Source organism: Phyllopteryx taeniolatus, chromosome 9 (genome assembly GCF_024500385.1).
Source record: "Phyllopteryx taeniolatus isolate TA_2022b chromosome 9, UOR_Ptae_1.2, whole genome shotgun sequence".
Lineage (NCBI taxonomy): Eukaryota > Metazoa > Chordata > Actinopteri > Syngnathiformes > Syngnathidae > Phyllopteryx > Phyllopteryx taeniolatus.
Window position 1 is genome coordinate 16,390,447 of NC_084510.1, and position 14,779 is coordinate 16,405,225.

The window sequence follows — 14,779 nt, forward strand, 5'->3', positions numbered from 1 at the left end:
TGCAGATATAGTGTATCAGAACAGCTCATACTCAAATCTTTATCCTTTTGAAGTTGTTTATAATTGTCTCGCTAGATTTGTCCTGATATGACACTGATATGATATAATACTGATATAACACATCATTGTATTATGTATGAATACTAGAAGGCATTCTCATTGACTGTAGTTTAGCTTTAAATGCATTTTAAAAATTGTCCTCAGTGCGTCAAACAATATCTTGACCTTCATAGCACAAAGTATAGCCTTAAGGGCATATTTCACCGAGGCTGATCAGTAATGGTGACTCCGGCGACCCGGGAGACCAAAATATTGCTTGTGCTCTCACCAGGACGATGTCTTGGAGATGTCTCCAGACAAGGTGGCAACCAATTCACCTGAAAGTGGCTGACATAAGCCTATATACAGCACTGTATATACTGTATGTCGTACTAGAGCGGCTCCAACTACAGGAGACAAATTCCTTGTGTGTGTTTTGGACATACTTGGCAAAATAAAGATGATTCTGATTCTGAAAGACTGACTGATAGCATACAGAGATCAAGACGTTGGTTTAATTTACAGTATTAATGCAGACGCATAGGTTTAATAACACCTCGCAATTCATACGAAACCGTATACACTTTAAACCTATTGGCTGGGCAATTAATAGATTTTTAATCATGATTTAAATTCTCACAATTATAAAGACATAATTGAAGAAAAACGAGTAATGTGCAGTAGGTCTGGTGCTTGTTGTATGCGGGTGCATAGCTGCAGGTGCTGCTGGAGCTTGCTGACGATTTAGGGTTCAACAGCAAAAGAAAATATACTTTGGTCACTATTAGTCAAGTAAGAGGGGAGGGTTGCCGAAGAAACTTTGAGACACATCGCCCATTTGAGTGTTCGACAGCAATAGAAAAGTATACTTAGGTCACTAATAGTGACGTGTCACCTAAGTAATCTATTAAGGTTTCTTTCTTTTCTTTTTTTTTTTTTTTTTTTTTTTTGCTGTCAAACTCTCAAATGGGACATATGTCCCAAAGTTTTGTCAACGGCCCTCCGCGCTCAGCCACCGGAGGAGGGACGCTGGGACAGTCCTCTTGAGGAAAACGCTTTAATGTCCATAAAATCCAAAATATTGGGCCGATCGTTCTGATATTTTGTGAGGCTGAAGTAGGCATAAGTAGAGATGTCCACGTAAGTTTTTGATGACTGATCGCAGTTTTGTGACATTAAGTTTTTTCTATTGTGAGCATATGGGTAGGAGTCTTCAAAAGGTCTCCTTCAGTGCGACACCCTGGTTGCCCTAGCTAGTCTCCAGGAAACTTCAGTGAGACGTCTCCGGAACCAGCGGCGACTCGAGTCGGCATCAAGTCACCAACTAGTCTTCAGGCCAGACATATCAAGATCCTTTTGTTTAATGGAGAGACTGAAATTGGACGACATGCTTTTAAATAGACAGCTATGTTCGATTGGAAGAGTTTGGCTGACTCCATAACATCCATTACTTTCTTTCAATCTTTCAAGTCATCCATTTTAAGTCATATTAAACCAGTCTGAATCTGCTCCTGCCCCATCCAAAAAAAAAAATTGAGCAACCTTGCTTTGGTCCCCCTTAGCTTCTGAAAGGAGGTTTGAAGCGAAACTCTCATTTACTCAATTTGATCCAATATATTCAGTGCTTGCCCTGCGATTGGCTGGCGACCAGTTCAGGGTGTGCCCCGCCTCTTGCCCGAAGATAGCTGGGATGGGCTCCAGCACACCCGCGACCCTAGTGAAGATAAGTGGTATGGAAAATGAATGAATGAATATCCGGTGCTTGCTTGCACATGCTAAGGTTTACTTTTGTGTTTGTTTCTTGTTCTTGATTTTCTTTTATACTGCTTGTAATGTATGAATTGTTCGTTCCAGCATGTAAATAATCATTTATTTATCTCAGTATGCAGTTGTCTACATTTATGTTATACGGAAATTACTGTATGTGCACGTATGACCTATGTTTACATATTTCCGTTCAAACTCACTCATGCAGTTATTTTTTTGAACTGCCGCATTTTGTTGTTTAGTTTACTTCTGAGTGTGATTGGTAGGGGTGGGCGGGGTGATAAGTATGGGGAAAGATTTGTTTGTATGGATGTTTTGTGTTGGGTTGTTTAACGTGTATTGTATTTGTGTGATGGACCCCTCTAAAAAGAGATGACTCATCTCAAGGGGTAACTCCATAAAAAGGTTTATATACAGTGGGGCAAAAAAGTATTTAGTCAGCCACCAATTGTGCAAGTTCTCCTACTTAAAAAGATGAGAGAGGCCTATAATTTTCATCATAGGTATACAGTGGGTATGAAAAGTATTCAGACCCCCTTACATTTTTCACTCTTTGTTATATTGCAGCCATTTGCGAAAATCATTTAAGTTCATTTTTCCCTCATTAATGTACACACAGCACCCCATATTGACAGAAAAAAACTGAATTGTTGAAATTTTTGCAGATTTATTAAAGAAGAAAAACTGAAATATCACACAGCCATAAGTATTCAGACCCTTTGCTGCGATACTCATATATTTAACTCAGGTGCTGTCCATTTCTTCTGATCATCCTTGAGATGGTTCTACACCTTCATTGGAGTTCAGCTGTGTTTGATTATACTGATTGGACTTGATTAGGAAAGCCACACCCCTGTCTATATAAGACCTTACAGCTCACAGTGCATGTCAGAGCAAATGAGAATCATGAGGTCAAAGGAACTGCAGAAGAGCTCAGAGACAGAATTGTGGCAAGGCACAGATCTGGCCAAGGTTAGAAAAAAAATTCTGCTGCACTTAAGGTTCCTAAGAGCACAGTGGCCTCCATAATCCTTAAATGGAAGACGTTTGGGACGACCAGTCCCAAAGCATGATGTTTCCACCCCCATGCTTCACAGTAGTTATAGTGTTCTTTGGATCCAACTCAGCATTCTTTCTCCTCTAAACACAACAAGTTGAGTTTTTACCAAAACGTTCTATTCTGGTTTCATCTGACCATATGACATTCTCCCAATCCTCTTCTGGATCATCCAAATGCTCTCTAGCAAACTTCAGACGGGCCTGGACAAGTACTGGCTTAAGCACGGGGACACATCTGGCACTGAGATTTCTGCTTTCTGATTTCTGCTTTCTGATTTCTGAGTTGTTTAACACATCTAGATGTAAATACCATGAAATAAAAGCATGCCATTCCAATATTTTTGGAGGGTACTGTATTTGAAGTTGTATGAATTTATTCCTAACAGTCTATTCTCATTTTGTAGAGTTTATCTTGGTTGCACTGCTTCCAGTACGTGTACATTGATGTTAGATTTTTTTTGTCCAGTCAGATTACAGCCTCTATGTGCTGCCTTGTCAATCTTAATCTGCTCAGCGCCTTCAAAATCAGTACTGCTGGGTGATGTAATTTAAACTATATAGTGACTGTTTCTTTAACAAATCAAATTTCAAGCAAGCATTTTTCCTTCCTCTGACTATTTCGGAAGACAAACATGGCACAGTTTCATGCAGTTATATTGCATTGTTGTACAGTATTGATGGTTTTAAAAAGTGGATTAAATCGGGTAAGACCCCACTGAAGGACCTAGTACCAAATGCACGGCACACACTGCCATTATGCGATTTAACGTTGAAGCAAGTTTATTCTTTTTGCGCCATCTTAAATGGGACATCTGGGAATTTTTTTCGGTATTTGTGTTTGGTGACGTGTCTATCTGCCACATATACACAGAGCTCTATTTTCGTAGACAGTGCATCTATTGCGGCAAATCCCGGCAGATCCTGCAAGGCTTGCTACACGTTTGGCAATCTGGCAGACCGATTTGCACCAAGCTGGGAGTTCCGGCACAATGAGGAAGTATCCTTGAAGATGTGCCTGGCAGGGTGACAATTAGGTGGCAGCAAGTCTCTCTAAACGTATCCCTGCTCAGACAGACCATGACTAAGTCCTGGTGCAAAGTAGACCGCTGGTCCAACGCAATTTTGGTGAATTGGATCGGGGCATAGGCAGACAGATACTGAGCTGTGCAGACATATTTAAGTCAACAGCAGTTATCCCCAGGTCATTCTGTATTTAATAAGGGTACCTGCTCACATTGCCTGTTGCCACAGCGGCCAAGAGCAGGAACAATGTTCTACTCATGCACGGATCTCTTCGAGATGTCTCCATGCGAGACTGTGAGTGTGCCACATTTAAAGGGAATGAGAGGTGCTGCTTTGATTGGCGGCTACGGAAGCTGGCTGCAAACAAACCCACAGTGGCGTAGTCCGCCTACACGCAGATACGGCAGCCTGAGTCAAGTCATAAGGCTCAAGCTCTGCCCTGGTCATCACGGTAATAAAAGCTGGACCACAATGGGCCAGCAGTATACAGTCGCTCACCTGTATGAGACAGGGCTGGCCCCTAAAAATGGGCTAATTTCAGCAAGACAAGAAATGGGGTGTGTCAAGTCAACTATCATTCTTGATTAATGGGGTATGTTGACAAAAGTTACAGACATGTTAATAAATTAAATTACAAATTTTAATGTGAAAAAATGCACGTTTCCTTTAATCTAAACTGCACTAAAATGTCCTTTAGACCCACTGATTGCACCTGACTTCAATGTTTGACCAAATAAACTACACAAAGTGGGAAAACTAGTTTTCGATTAAAACAGACTAATAGTTGATTGCTGGAAAAGACCCTTAATTTAAACAACAAACTATTAACAATAGTTGGCGTACTTAAGAAACAGTTGTACTTTTTTGCATGTTGTTTGTATGCGTATTAAACGAACAATAACTTTTTTCAATGTTCATAAATACGTAGCTAAACACACTGGGCAGCCATGACAGTAATTTTAGCTGACTTAGAGAGAAGTTCTTCTTAGGTAAACCAATTATGATTCAATTGACATTTAAGAACAATTGGTTTTCAGTGTGAGCTGTATTAGTTATAGTACATAAAAAGTGTACAGACCCCTGTTTTTTTTTTTTATATAAAAAATAAGACTAAGAGAAATCATTTCAAAACTTTTTACACAATTAATGTGACTTTTAACCTGTACAATTAAATTTTATATTTAATTCACTGGAGGCGGCACGGTGGCTGACGAGTTAGCACATCTGCCTCACAGTTCTGAAGGCCGGGGTTCAAATCCTGACTTCACCTGTGTGGAGTTTGCATGTTCTCACCGTGCCTGCGTGGCTTTTCTCTGGGCATTCCGGTTTCCTCTCACATTCCAAAAACATGCATGGTAGGTTGATTGATGACTCTAAATTGCCCGTAGGTGTGAATGTGTCCGCGAATGGTTGTTTGTTTCTATGTGCCCTGGGATTGGCTAGCGACCAGTTCAGGGTGTACCCCACCACTCGCCCAAAGATAGCTGGGATAGGCTCCAGCACGCCTGCAACCCTTCTGAGGATAAAGCGGTACAGAAAAGGGATGGATTTAATTTTCTGTAGGTAAGGTATACTTTTGGTGATGAGTGGTGTTATTTTTGTGCCAAACATACTTTCTGGATTTATGGCCAAAAGGTTCAGCCTCGGTTTCATTGGACTGTAACACATTTTTCCCTTTTTTTTGGGGTGGGGGGGGGGGGGGGGGGGGCATTTTGTTGTGGGGTGTGCACATTTGTGCAAACACATCATTTCAGTTGTTTATTTTTACTTCCCTATCCAAAGGTTTTGTTTTTCAATACAGTTTTACAGATTATCCTTTACATGGAAAAGGATGACACGCTGTGGCGACCCTAACGGGACAAGCCGAAAGGAAAAGAAGAAGTTTTACAAGTTAAGTCAAAGTAATGGTGGATAATGTTTTGAAATCATTCAGCTTGGTCTCATTTTCCTGATATCACCAAAACCTAGCATTTGATCAGGGGTGTGTAGACTATTTATAACCACTGTATACATCAATTTTTGCTATTTTTTAAAAAAATAATCTTTGCTTGATTTCTTCAATTGGGTTCCAAAAGAGCTCAAGTGTACTTAATAAATAGAAGTGTGCTTTATGGCATGCAAATCTACACCAAATCAATTGTTTCATAATTGATTCCCCCAATCCCCTAAACCCCCAAGAAAAAAAAAACCTTTGGCATCATACATAGATGCATTTGTAAACATTTGTTATTGAACATGGACAGCAGAAGCCTGCATAAACTCAAAATTTATGATAAAACATCTGTCAGTCTGTCTGTCTGTCCATCCATCCATTCATCCGTCCGTCCGTCCGTCCGTCCACCCATGCTGTATAACACTTATCCTGTTCAGGGTCACATGGAGCTGGAGCCTATCCCAGATGATTTCTGGAAAAAGGCAGATTCCACCCTGAACTGGTGGACAGTTAATAATCACAGGGCCTGCTATAAACATTTTGTCTCATTTTAACTACTTGGCGGCCACTTAATCAGGTACACCTGGTTATTTCTGACATGAATTCATGTACTGCCACCTCAAATGGCAGAATGATATTTAAAGACCATTTTTTCTCACCAAATATCTAATTTGATTGCTTATTTTGAAAGTCAGGTTATTAGAATGCTGAACCAAAAAATAATAGTGGCCAATAATTGAGTGACTTTTCTGCAAAGCCTCCCTCTTCCTTCAGTGATTCCAGCTGGAAAACCATGAAGTTGACATGACGCATGAAGAAGAAGATACAAACTGAAAAGCTACTAGGGTGAAACCACTTTTGGCCTTTAGGGTCTTTGTTGTTGAAACAAAAGTCCCAGAGGATCGTGGAAACATTTTTTTCTTTGCTTATTTGATCTTGCCTTTGTTTTGGATCTTTTGCTTTTTTTACATCAAGAATAATACCAGACACTGCTGTGTAGGCCGAGGACAGCATTTTATTGGCCAAGACACCAGAGATGACCTCTGATACGTGACCCAAACAAGCACTTGGCAAATATTTGGTGGAGTCGATTCTTAACTGTGAAAACCATGTCCACTCTCCTTAAAGAAATACGATTTTAATTTCAAACAACTGCTTTTATTGACTGTTACCTTTGTTGACTGTTCCCTTTAACTAGTCTCTTCTATTTGCTATTCAATGCAGCCCTTATTTTGCATTACAACAGATTTGTCTGTGGAATGATCATTTAGCCTTCAGTTTTTATGTAAGATTCTGCATCTGCATTGAACGATTTTTCTGGCCACTTGGGGGCAGTAAGAACAAGTTACAATCATGGTAGCCATCACTTAGGTGTACACATACATTTATAGGAATAGACTAGATGACTCCAACAAGTTTTGGTTCTGCACAATCATTCATTTTTTAAAATTCACTTTTTGGTTCTCTGTAGTAGGTCTCTTTTGGTTCAACAATTAATATTAGTGGGGCGTTTGACAATGAGTCCGGATTAAACCTTATTGGAAACTAATTGAAATACTTACATACGTCATATCTATTTTTGCAATATTTATTTTTGTATCATTTACATTAGATTCTTTTGTATTACTCATAATAATTTCATTTGTTGTCATGCACGTTTTTGGTTAATTGACTCAGGAAAATCACATGGTCTACTTCCTTATGGTATCAATTTTGATTGATGTGACTAAATGTGGTTTCTTGCTCAATAACATGGTGTCAAACTCAAGGCCCGGGGGCCAGATATGACCACGTTACATCATTTTATGTGGCCCGCAAAAGTAAATCATGTGTGCCAATTTCCATAATTCTTGCTAAAATATGTACCAAAATTTAAAATTATCATATGCAATAAATGATTACATTAAGATATTTAAAGCATTTCTTGTAACCAAAACCCTTTTTACAGTAACTTGAACAATAGTTGAACAAACTATTATCCTTGACCTCTGATTAGTTATCCATCAATTTGTTGTGTACTGTATATGTAAAAATATGATGAGGCGATTAAACAATTATATAGTTTCACAACCATAACGAGCCGGCCCTCTCAGGGAAACTGTAACTATAATGTGGCCCGCGGCAAAAATAAGTTTGACACCCCTGCGAGTCTATAAAGTGCTAATAAATTGACATATGAACACAGTGGCTATACATTTCAAAGGGTCTTAGAAGTCCTGAGCGATTTATATGCTAATTAAAAAAATATAACAATGAAAATATCTGACATCAGTGTTTGCACCAACATTATGTTGTCGTGTCTGTTTGTATTAAATTAAGACTTGAGCTCTGCATAACAGCGTTTGAAGGGGATCCCTTGTCCCCAGGACAGGTCTGAGGGTCCTTACCAGCCCCTCCTCCCCAGGTCGCAGTGAGGTAACGGCCAGGTCATTGCCGCTCTCATCAAAAGCGTTGATGTCGATTCCCCAGTTGGTGTGGGGCTGTTTGAACCAGTTCTGCAACACGTGCTTGAAGTCAATACTTTGCCAGTGTCCCACCCTGGAGTTGAGCTCTATCTTCAGCGAACGTATGCGGATGTGGCGGGTGCCCTGCTCTGTCACGGGCTTGAGCCGTAGGATCTGCAGGTAGATGGTGGAGGTCTGCTGCAGTGGTCGCAAGTACACCCACAGTTGGGCCTTCAGAACCTTGGTGAACATGAGTTTGGGGCTGAACTTAAAGAAGCAGCAGCTCGGTTTGCCATTCACCTGCACCAGGGGCTCCGCTGTGAGAGAGAGAGAGAGCACAGTTGTTAATATACATTACAGTACATAAACAGATACGCTGAGAGTAATGCATTCACACTAAAATGGGGGATGTGTAACATTTAAACTGCACATAATCTGTTACATGCGTAATGTCACATGACCAAATCTGGAAAACAGGTTAGCGGACTTCCTGTGTATGCTGAGAATAACTAGCATAACTACAGGTTGATGGCATGATGTTTTAAAGCCAAACTTGCTAAAATGTAGTTTTCTTTATGCCTGGTGTCTGTGGAAAAAAACAGTTGAATATGTACATACTACAACCCCAATTCCAATGAAGTTGGGACGTTGTGTTAAACATAAATAAAAACAGAATACATCCCTCCATTTTCTGAGCCGCTTATCCTCACAAGGGTCACAAGAGTGCTGGAGCCTATCCCAGCTATCATCGGGCAGGAAGCGGTGTACACCCGGAACTGGTTGCCAGCCAATCGCAGAGCACATACAAACAAACAACCATCCGCACTCAAATTCACACCTACGGGCAATTTAGAGACTTCAATTAACCTACCATGCATGTTTTTGGGATGTGGGAGGAAACCGGAGTGCCCGGAGAAAACCCATGCAGGCACGGAGAGAACATGCAAACTCCACACAGGCGGGGCCGGGGCTTGAACCCCGGTCCTCAGAACCGTGAGGCAGACGCTCTAACCAGTCATCCACCGTGCCGCCAAACAGACACATACAATGATTTGCAAATCATGTTCAACCTATATTTAATTGAATACACTACAAAGACGATATTTAATGTTCAAACTGACCAACTTTATTGTTTTTAGCAAATAATCATTAATTTAGGATTTTATGGCTGCAACACGTTCCAAAAAAGCTGGGACAGTTGGCAAAAAAAACTGAGAAGGTTGAGGAATGGTCATCAAACACCTGTTTGGAACATCCCAGAGGTGAACAGGCTAATTGGGAACAGGTGGGTGCCATGATTGGGTATAAAAGGAGCTTCCCTGAATTGCTCAGTCATTCACAAGCAAAGATGGGGCGAGGTTCACCTCTTTGTGAACAAGTGCGTGAGAAAATAGTTGAACAGTTTAAGGACAATGTTCCTCAACATACAATTGCAAGGAATTTAGGGATTTCATTATCTACGGTCCATAATATCATCAAAAGGTTCAGAGAATCTGGAGAAATCACTGCATGTAAGCGGCAAGGCCGAAAACCAACATTGAATGCCGTGACCTTCAATCCCTCAGGCGGCACTGCATCAAAAACCGACATCAATGTGTAAATGATATCATCACATGGGCTCAGGAACACTTCAGAAAACCAATGTCAGTAAATACAGTTCGGCGCTACATCCGTAAGTGCAACTTGAAACTCTACTATGCAAAGCAAAAGCCATTTATCAACAACACCCAGAAACACCTCTGGCTTCTCTGGGCCTGAGCTCATCTAAGATGGACTGATGCAAAGTGGAAAAGTGTTCTGTGGTCCGACAAGTCCACATTTGAAATTGTTTTTGGAAATTGTGGATGTCGTGTCCTCCGTGCCAAAGAGGAAAAGAACCATTCGGACTGTTATGGACGCAAAGTTCAAAAGCCAGCAGCTGTGATGGTATGGGGCTGTATTAGTGCCAATGGCATGGGTAACTTACGCATCTGTGAAGGCACCATTAATGCTGAAAGGTACATACAGGTTTTGGAGAAACATATGCTGCCATCCAAGCAATGTATTTTTCATGGACGCCCCTGCTTATTTCAGCAAGACAATGCCAAACCACATTCTGCACGTGTTAAAACAGCGTGGCTTCATAGTAAAAGAGTGCGGGTACTTGACTGGCCTGCCTGCAGTCCAGACATGTCCATCCATCCATCCATCCATCCATCCATTCTCTACCGCTTATCCGGGTCGGGTCGCGGGGGCAGTAGCTTCAGCAGGGACGCCCAGACTACCCTCTCCCCAGCCACTTCATCCAGCTCTTCCGGGGGGATCCCGAGGCGTTCCCAGGCCAGCCGAAGGATGTAGTCTCTCCAGCGCGTCCTGGGTCGTCCTCCCGGTGGGACATGCCCGGAACACCTCACCAGGGAGGCGTCCGGGAGGCATCCGAATCAGATGCCCCAGCCACCTCATCTGGCTCCTCTCAATGCGGAGGAGTAGCGGCTCTACTCTGAGATCCTCCCGGATGACTGAGCTTCTCACCCTATCTCTAAGGGAGAGCCCGGACACCCTGCGGAGGAAACTCATTTCGGCCGCTTGTATCCGGGATCTTGTTCTTTCGGTCACGACCCACAGCTCATGACCATAGGTGAGGGTAGGAACGAAGATCGACCGGTAAATTGAGAGCTTCGCCTTTCGGCTTAGCTCTTTCTTTACCAGCTGCAGCTGTACATCAAGCAAGAATGGGAAAGAATTCCACCTACAAATCTTCAACAATTAGTGTCCTCAGTTCCCAAATGTTTATTGAATGTTGTTAAAAGAAAAGGTGATGTAACAGAGTGGTAAACATGACCCTGTCCCAGCTTTTTTGGAACGTGTTGCAGCCATAAAATTCAAAGTTAATGATTATTTGCTAAAAAAAATAAAGTTTATCAGTTTGAACATTAAATATCTTTTCTTTGTAGTGTATTCAATTAAATATAGGTTGAACATGATTTGCAAATCATCGTATTCTGGCACGGTGACCGACTGGTTAGGGCGTCTGCCTAACAGTTCTGAAGACCAGGGTTCAATCCCCGGCCCCGCCTGTGTGGAATTTTCATGTTCTCCACGTGCCTGCATGGGTTTTCTCCGGGCACTCCGGTTTCCTCCCACATCCCAAAAAACCTGCATGGTAGGTTAATTTAAGACTCTAAATTGCCCGTAGGTGTGAATGTGAGTGCGAAATGGTTGTTTGTTTGTGTGTGCCCTGCGATTCCCTGGCAACCAGTTCAGGGTGTACCCCGCCTCCTGGCCGTTGATAGCTGGGATAGGCTCCAGCGCTCCCGCGACCCTTGTGAGGATATGCGGCTCAGATAATGGATGGATGGATGACGGCAAGGTGGACGACTGGTTAGCACATCTGCCTCACTGCTCTGAGAACCGGGGTTCAAATCCTAGCCTGGCCTGTGTGGAGTTTGCATGTTCTCCCCGTGCCTGTGTAGGTTTTCTCCGGGTACTCCGGTTTCCTCCCACATCCTAAAAACATGCATGTTAGGTAAATTGAAAACTCGAAATTGCTCGTAGGTGTGAATGTGAGTGCAAGATAGCGGGAAAAGGCTCCAGCACGCAACCCTAGTGATGACAAGCGGTACGGAACATGACTGAATGAATGATATAATACTGCATATGTAAACACAAACGAAGCCTAAACATCGGAGATTGTCATTTTGGTTGGCTCTTGAAGACATTGGGCCCTATTTTCATGACTGGTGTAAATCTGGGGCGGCGGCGGTGCAACTGTGAGCCAGGGGCGGGTTTAAGTGAATTTATTTCTACAATGATTCAGAGGAGGCGGCACGGTAAAGAGTGGTTAGCACATCTGTCTCACAGTTCTGAGGACTCGGGTTCAAATCAGGCCTCGCCTGTGTGGTGGAGTTTGTATGTTCTCCCCGTGCCAGCGTGGGTTTTCTCCGGTACTCCAATTTCCTCAGATATCCCAGAAACATGCATGGTAGGTTAATTGAAGACTCTAAATTGCCTGTATGTGTGAACGTGAGCGTCAATGGTTGTTTGTTTATAAGTGCCCTGTGATTGGCTGGCGACCAGTTCAGGGTGTACCCCGCCTCTCGCCCATAATTAGCTGGGATAGGCTCCAGCACACCCTCGACCCTCGCGAGGAATACCGGTACGGGAAATCAATGAATTAATGAATGAATGAATCAGAGGGTTTGATACACAAATGTTCACAAATTTATGAATAAAATACATCTGACATCCACCACACATGTCTGCGGAGCTCAAACTCTGTCAGCCTGTGCCCCAATCGTATTTACCAAAATGGCATGAGACCAACTGTGCCAACATTTAGACGCAGTCTGAGCAAGGGTAAGTTCAGAGCGACTTTCTGATACCAAATTGTTACTATGCTGGGCACATGACAAAAGACACACACTCTGTTGCGCCGGAACACACAAATCGGCGCAGACCAGTCTGCCAAATTGGCAAACACGCGCAGCGAGCCTTGCGCTTGCACGAAGTTCAAGATACACCAGTAATCGTCCCAATGCAGATGCGCCGTCTATGAAAACAGATCCCATCCTGTCAAAAACAAAAGACAGAGTATGCCTGTGAATATTCAAATTCATCGAGGTCATTTCATTTTCATCCCATTGAATGGATCGCAACTGGATTGTTCTGGCTCTCTTAGAAGACGTTTCGCCTCATATCTGAGCAGCCGCTATAGTGCTGTCCTAACTAAGCCTTGTTGCATGAAGTAATGAAGCATGCATGAGAGGTGAACAGTCTTCTAAGACAACCAGAACAGTCCCTTTACGATTGATTCAATGCCCTGAGAATGAAAAAAAGACAAGTGTACAGGTTTAATATTTCTACAGTTGTCTTGTCCTAGTCTAGGGCTTTACCAGTCACCTGAACCGGAAGGAAGTGCTTGGAACTATTTTGCCCAACGAGGAAGTTGGTTGTGCATAACTCCTACAGCATATTCATCTCTTAGCAGAGTTGGCAAAAACACTCACACTCTGTAATTAAGTAGAAGTACAGACACTTGTCTTAAAAAAAAAGAAAGGAGAAAAAAAAAGACCTGGCTTTTGTTTGTCACGTTTTTTTAATTAATTAATGTATTATTAACTTTATGCCCTTCCTTACACAACCCACCCATTTTAAAAAAAAAGAATCCGGACTGGATAAAAATAGTCTGTACAAAATTAAAACATGTTATGGCGGTTCTCCCCTTGCCTGCGTGGGCTTTCTCCAGGTACTCCGATTTCCTCACGCATTCCAAATCATCCATGTTAAATTAACTGAAGACAAAATTTCCTACAGTGTGAATGTGAGTGTGAATGGTTCTTTTTCAATACAGTATGTGCCCTGCGATTGTCTGGCAACCAGTCCGGGGCGTACTTTTGCCCAAAGTAATTTGGGATAGGCTGCAGCACACCTGTGACTTTAGTGGGAATAAGCGATATTGAAGAACAAGATTTACTCTACACAATGCCCATTTTGATACCTTTTGATGAAAAGCTTCTCTGCACATAAAATAGTTTCCCCCTTTTATTACATAGTGCTTGTCCTCAGAAGACGCAAAAAGAAAACGTTACAAGTCACAGCTGGCATTGGCTTGACTTTCATCCTACCAAAACAACGTGTTCTCTATACAGTGGATATAGAAAGCCTACACACCCCAGTTCAAATGCTAGGTTTTGTGATATAAAAAAATGAGACCAAGATAAATATTTTTTTTCCACCGTCAATGTGATCTATAACCTGAAAAACACAATTGGAATGAAAAATTGAGAGAGGGAAATAAAAATAAACAAGTGAGATAATGTGGTTGTAAAAGGTGATAGAACATTACACTACAAATAGTTTCAAAACGTTTTCCAACATTATTGTGACCTATAACTTGTAGAACTCAATTTAAAAAAAATTCTTTTAAAGAGGGAAATTAAAAATTAACAACTGAGATAATTTTGTTGCACAAGTGTGCACACCCTCTAATAACTGTGGATGTGGCTGTGTTCAGAATAAACCAATCCCATTCAGACTCATATTAAATGGGAGTCAGTCCACAACTGTCACCATTTATAGTAGTTCAGATTAACCCCACATAAAGTTGAACTATTTGAGTAGGCTTTTGCTGACATTTTTGTAATCACATTTTACAGCACAAGCCATAGTCCACACAGAGCTTCCACAGCATCAGAAGTATCTCATTGTTCAAAGTAATTGGTCAGGAGAAGGCAAGGCATCAAATATACCATGAAACACATTCAAGACAGTCATCATCAAGTGGAGAATATATGGCACAACAGTGGCATTGCCAGAAAGTGGACATCCTTCAGAAATTGATAAAAAGATGAGGAAAAAAACATCAGAAAGACTGCCAAGTGGCCAAAAGCAACATTAAAGGACCTGCAGGAATTTATGGTAAGTACTGGCTGTTCAGTACATGTGACAACAATCTGTCTGGGCTATCGGGTAGGGTGACAAGACAAAAGCCTTATCTTAAAAAGGAAAACCCTAAAAAAAAACACTTGAAATCTCT

The 14,779-nt window shown here is 41.8% G+C and overlaps 1 protein-coding gene across 2 annotated transcripts in view; it reads right to left on the minus strand.

Annotated features, from left to right (window-relative positions):
* Positions 1-14,779, minus strand: part of gdf11 (growth differentiation factor 11) — a 37,607-nt gene that overhangs the window by 3,921 nt on the left and 18,907 nt on the right. For both annotated transcript variants that reach the window (XM_061784811.1, XM_061784810.1), the window contains exon 2: positions 8,209-8,582. In XM_061784811.1, coding sequence (XP_061640795.1) covers positions 8,209-8,582 — 374 coding nt within the window. The remainder of the gene's footprint in view (positions 1-8,208; positions 8,583-14,779) is intronic.